Source organism: Nicotiana attenuata, unplaced genomic scaffold, assembly GCF_001879085.1.
Source record: "Nicotiana attenuata strain UT unplaced genomic scaffold, NIATTr2, whole genome shotgun sequence".
In the NCBI taxonomy this organism is placed as follows: Eukaryota; Viridiplantae; Streptophyta; class Magnoliopsida; order Solanales; family Solanaceae; genus Nicotiana; species Nicotiana attenuata.
The window spans coordinates 80,941-87,274 of record NW_017671443.1 but is presented as its reverse complement, the minus strand read 5'-3'; the positions used below and the strand labels follow the sequence as shown (position 1 = coordinate 87,274).

The following is a 6,334-nucleotide window of genomic DNA, read 5'->3' as shown; positions in this document are numbered from 1 at the left end:
ATATATATATATATATATATATATATATAACTACTCCCCAATTTAAATTGGCAATTTTTATTTCTTTATTTCTCTTTTTTAAATAATTTTAGAACTTCAAAGTGAAACTATTCCCCAACTTGGATAGGTAATTTTTTTAATTAATATTTTTGTATTTTTACTGTAGCTAATTTAATTTTTTTTTCTTATTTTATGTTTTTTTAATTTTAAAATAACTTTGAAACTCCAACTTGAAACTACTCCCCAATTTGAATGGGTAGTTATTTTTTTATATTTTCGTTTTTTAATATAGCTAATTATAATATATTTATATTTATTAATTCAAAAAGAGTAACTAATTAATTCAAAATTTAAAAATTTTTTTTAGTTAAAAAGGTAGTTTATTTTGTCTATGCTTTTGCCTCTCCTTTTATTATATATAGATTTTACTGGATAAACTAGGTTATAGCAATAGGTGTAGGTGTAGATATGACTATATGAGTATGTCCAGGTAACAATGGAACTAGACTGAAATATTTGGTCAATTGGAGAAAGATAAAGCATATCAAGACATGATGATGTAGGATCAAGCTGACTCAGGATTTTATAGACCATGCACCTGTAATAGAATGTTGCAGGCTTCCTTATCCAGAAAATATAAAGGGATGTTACTGGCTTATATAATCTGAAAATTTTGGATTTGATCACATATACTATTAGTACCAACTGAATGAAGCTGCTAATATACTGCAGATTGAACAGTATATTTTCAATCTGCGTGTGAATTAGTTTGCATTACTTGCCTTATTTTGCCGAATGAAACAGTATATTTCCCCTGGATTTCAATGTTTAACACCGAAATTTAGATGGCTAGAAGTAAATATTTTGAACAGCTGGCCAATTTCTCATAATAATGATTCATAAATAGCAAATTTGTATTACTTTTGCTCGATATTTGTAGGGGTTATACTTTTTATCTGTATTTGCAAAATACTGGCATGATATGAGTTTGTCACTACTAATTAGTTTTTTTATGGAGGCACCCAATTTAGGAGATGGCGTTCCGTCACCAACTAGGCCAAGAAGATCCTTTGACAAAAGCGGAGAAAATGACAGTTAGTAATCATTGTTAGGATGAACTATGTTTTTCTTGTGTTGTAATTGTTAGGATGAACTATGTTTTTCTTGTGTTGTAATTGGTGAATAACTCTCACCAACTTAAACTTGAATCTTGGATGATATGGGATTTTGGGGTACCTATGTTTTAATATGATGAATATTTTGCTCATCTAATTCTCTATAATTTATTTTAATTACTATGATGGGTGCTTGATTACATATTATGATGGATTTTTGTGCGGTAAAAAGCATCTAAATGTAGAATTAAAAAATTAACAATAATATATTACAATTATGGCAGTATAAACTGTTATAATTTGAAAGACATCATTATGGCGGTTCCTAAGCGCCTCAATCAGCAGCCAGTATTAAACCTTTTGGCGGAAGCGATTATGGTGGGTGGTTAAGCCGCTATTAGTGACAATTATGGCGGTTTTTAACCGCCACTATATGCAAAATTAACCGTTACAATTACTCTCGTTTTTTGTAGTGATATAGGAAGAGCCCCCAATTGTCTGTCGATCATCCACCTCAAAAACGACTGCATGAATTGATCTTGAGCTAAAATTTGAAAATTCTTCGGGCCTCTGGAATATAATCTTTTCGAAGCTGGTTTCACAAATGATAAAGGTTAGAAAAAGCCTGACTTTTATTTCAGTTGATGTTGGAATGCACAACCTTTTCTTTTCTCCATTGGACGTTGAAAAAAAAAACTTCAAGATTATTATTCATATGGTTAGAAACACATGTTTATTTATCTTCTTTCACCAAAGTATGGATCACAAAATATTTCCTTACCAACAAGAATAACGAGAAACAGTACGTGAGCTACATGTACTTTTAGAAGAAGGATTGTGTCACATTTAACATCTAGCTTAAGTTTCCATGTGAAAAGTTAGAATTCAAGTAGAATTTAGAACCTAAGGGTATGGCCTGGAGGTCAATGAAGTAGGAGGAGAACCATGAGGTTAATGAAGTAGGAGGAGAATCATGAGGTCTCAAGTTCAAATGCGAGTGGAGTCAAAATCCATTAGGTTACTTCTTCCCATATGCCTAAGCTTTGGTGATGAGAGTTGCCGAGTGCCTGTGTTGGTGGGAGATAGCACGTACATCAGAATGCGTACCACTATCATAAAAAATAAAAAAACTAGTAAAATTTAAGCCTTTAAGTGATGGATCATTTGAAAGTGGGCTACTTTGAGAATCTAATTTACATAGTCATTGCTCCAACCTAAGCGTGTTAATCGGGCCGGGCTGACCCGTTTTCAACCCGCTTCGGCCCGGGTCAGTACGTTACTGTAGCATTTAGGGGCGGGCTAGGGCGGGGGGGGGGGGGAGGGAGGGTTGGAAGGGTTTAGACGAACACATTTTGGATACCGCTGCATCGGAAACCGCTAAGCCCCCTAAGCAGTTAACGGGCTGCAACCCGGTATTCGTTACAATTTTTTATTTTTTTTTATAATTTTGTGGACCGTTGCCAACAGTCAAATTCAGAAATGACCGTTGGGGAATGGCCAGATTTTGCACAAATGGCCATTTCGGCCTCCCCCATTAAAAAAGTAGCCCTCCCACCCCTAATAATTGAACAATTACAATTTCAACCTTTTAAAACCAATAAATAACCTCCATTGTTCTTCATTTTTTCTCACAATTCACTCTCTTACTACTCTAGTTCTTTCTCAATTCTCTCTTGATATTATTGATTATTGTTCTTAAATTCTCAATTACTTATTATTTAAGTTTCATCAAATATTTAGTTTAGCCATTACAAAATTATTATTATCAAATATCAAGTATTCAAGTGAAGTGTGGTATCAAGTACTATCAAGTTTCGGTCGATCAATTGGAGTTTATTTTTTATATCAAAATTAGTGCGGCATCCGAAATCCCGGTACACTCATTCCATCTCTTTCTCTTATTTGGTGTACACTTATTTTATTATTTAGAATTATAATTTAATTTCTTAATTTAATTTACATAATGAATTTACTTAGAGCAGCCAAGAAAGCGTGCACTAGTAGAGGTGGTAGTAAGAAAACTTCCAAAAGATCAAGAGGTGGCGTTGGTTTTTCTAGTAGCTTTACACATATTTCTGAAAGTTCACCTGAAAATTTTAATGTGCAAGAAAATTATGGTATAGATGATATTCAATCACCCGATAATCTTGAAACACCACCACCTACACCTGGTAATGCAAGTCAAACTCAAAATATTAGGGGTGGAACAAGTAAGCCTCCCCTCCCTATTAAGAAGAATCGAAGATTAAGAAGTAAGTGTTGAAATTTTTTTGACAGACTAGAAGATCAAAAAAATTATGTAAAATGTAGAATTTATAATGAATTTTATAAACATGAGCCCGGTAAGGGAGGAGGAACGGGTCAACTTCGTAGGCATATGGTAGAGCTCCACCCACTTGATTGGGGGAGTAGATGAGGAAGATGGGCAACACAAACTTAACCCGAGTACCGGGGGGTTAATGGGTAAATACGATATTAAGAAAGATCGGGAAGAGTTAGCTAAAATGATTATTTTAGGTTGTTTACCTTTTAGTTTTGCTTATTCACCGTATTTTGTTACTTATATTCAAAGAATTTATAACCCTTTGTTTGAAGGTATTCCTAGAAGTACTTGTAGAGCTGATATCTTTAGGCTTTTTGGACAATATCAAACATATATACGTTATTTGTTCACCGATTCCCTCGTACAAAATTTGTTTATGATATGACTTCTTCTTTCATTACTTCATTCTTTCCACGCCAGTCTTTCTTGTAGAGTTTCTCTTACTTCTGATATTGGTCGTGCTGTAAATGGAAATGATTATTTGACTGTTACATGCCATTGGATAGATGAAAATTATTGTATGCAAAAACGTATTATTGCTTTTAAATATGATGAAGATCAAAGTCATACTGGTGCATTTATAAGTAATACTATCCATGAAGTTGCTATATTTTATAATCTTGCAGAAAAAGTTTTGTGTATGTCATTTGATAATGCTTCTAACAACCATGCTGCTATTACAATATTAAAATTGCATCTACACCCACCACTTTCTGAAATATTTCATGTTAGATGTGCATGTCATATTTATAACTTGATTGTGAAGAATGGCCTACAATTATTTAGAGATGAAATCACTTTAGTTAGGAGAGCTGTTGGTGTAATTCAAGGAAATAATAAAAATGCTAGATTAAATACATTTAAGGAAAAATGTGTACACTATGGACTAAAACCAAGACTCATGCCCGAAGAAATAGTTACTAGGTGGAATATACTTATTTATTTTTAAGATGTTGTTATAAATATAGAATGCCTATAATTGAAGTTGCTAATTCTTATTTTACCGATCCTAGCCGTTTGTTAACATCTAGAACTTGGGATGTCATTGAAGATGTTATACAATTTTTAGAAAATTTTTATGTGGCTGCACTTGAGTTTTCTTGAGCTTATTATCCTACTATTGTAAACGGTTTAGTTCATATTGCTGAAATTCCTCTTTTACTACATAATTTGAAGAAGAAAGAAGGATATACTTAAGTTGTTGAATCTATGCTAGATAAGTTTAAAAAATATTTGTACCCAACTCCCATATTTACCTATTTCTACCCAATTGATCAGTGCTTTATATACTTATATGTATATTGGACCAACTGAAACTCCTGATATTGGTACTTGTATTTCTGATCTACACAAACATTTACGAACTTTATATAATTATTATGCTAACATTGTTGATGCTTCTTCGATTGTAGATGCAAATGTTCCTTCAAGTAATATTTCAACATCTGGAACAACTTTGGATGATGATGATAGTGTTCAAGATTATTTGATTTGGTCTACACTAGGAGAGCATTAACAAACCAATAGCCGGAATATTGATGAACTCCAATTCTACTTGCAAAAGTCAGCAGAGCCCCTCACAAAGAATTTTCTACTGCTGGGTTGGTGGAAGAGCAACTCAAATCAATTTCCTTTTCTTTCGGCCATGGCTCGAGACGTGCTAAATGTGCCGATTTCAACAGTCGCATCAGAGAGCGCATTTAGCCAAGCAAGGCAGCAGCTAGGAGATACTTGTCATTCATTGGGCAGCAACGCTTTGGAAATTCTAGTGTGCTTCAGAGATTGGATAAGATCAGAACGGCGAAATCAAGGGCGTGCCGAGGTAGACGAAGCGGAGGACCAAGAAATTGAAGATATAATGATTTATGGTTCCGATTCAACCAATGCCGGAAACCTAGAACCTCATGTTGACATGGAAGAACTTACAAAAATGATGCAAAACATGTGATGTACTATTTCTTATTTTTTATAATTGCTGTAAACTTTTAATTTGGAAGTTCAAAAATAAAAAAATAAAAAAAGAACTTGCAAATTAGTTTGAAGTATTAAAAATATAAAATGAAAGCCTTCGGAGTTTGTTCCTTACATATTCTATTGGTCTTATTAAATAATATTTTATAGCCACTTACTTTCTAATTTCAATTTTAACATTTTAAATTTCAAATTTCAAATTTAAAACTTTAAAGTTTAAACATCAAAGTTTAATTCTAAGCCTTAAAAGTTTGTAAACACTTAAGTATCAATAACATTGAATAAGAAAAATAAAATTTAATTAAAAAAAAATACTAGCCCGCCCCGCCCGAACCCGAACGGGCTCAAAAATAACCCGAAAAATATCCAACCCGCCACCAGACCGTTTTCCCATCCCGCTAACCAACCCGGTCCGTTAACGGACGGGCTGATTTTTTTTGTTCAGCCCGTCCCATCCCGCCAGTTAAACACCTTTACTCCAACCTCAGTCAATTAACGAATCAACTAATATTCAATAATCTCAAATTAAATCAGCTATATAAATCCTCTGTATCTATTCTGTTGTACTCGAAATGAGCAGGAAAAAAGTATTTACATACTAAATAACTATAAGGCCAAAGGAGAATCTTAGCAGCCTAGTTTGTTTGTACTTTCACCTTATTGGTGAGAGTCCGATTCTCCATCTTGTAACCCCCTACAGCCTACCCGTTTCCCTTTCCCCTGCCCACAGTGTAATAATAACAAAATACCCCTATAGCCTACCCGTTTCCCTTTCCCCTGCCCACAGTGTAATAAAAACAAAATTAAATGTTACTACCTTACAAAAAAAAAAACTTACAAAAAAGCCAAGAGAATACTAGTAACTTCGATTAAAACAGTTTGATGAGAAAAATAGTCATATTTACCGAATAAAAAAGTCGCCATT

At 33.5% G+C, this 6,334-nt stretch overlaps 1 protein-coding gene and 1 pseudogene across 3 annotated transcripts in view; one reads left to right on the top strand and one right to left on the bottom strand.

The window, feature by feature from the left end:
- Positions 1-1,252, top strand: part of LOC109208323 — a 7,615-nt gene extending 6,363 nt beyond the window's left edge. For 2 of the 3 annotated variants that reach the window (XM_019371410.1, XM_019371412.1), the window contains one exon: positions 1,032-1,252. In XM_019371410.1, the coding sequence (XP_019226955.1) occupies positions 1,032-1,099 (68 nt within the window). In that variant the 3' untranslated portion in view covers positions 1,100-1,252. Of the gene's footprint in view, positions 1-1,018 lie in introns of all 3 variants that reach the window. The other variant, XM_019371411.1, reaches the window with a different exon arrangement.
- Positions 1-6,334, bottom strand: part of LOC109208321 — a 57,065-nt pseudogene that overhangs the window by 15,211 nt on the left and 35,520 nt on the right.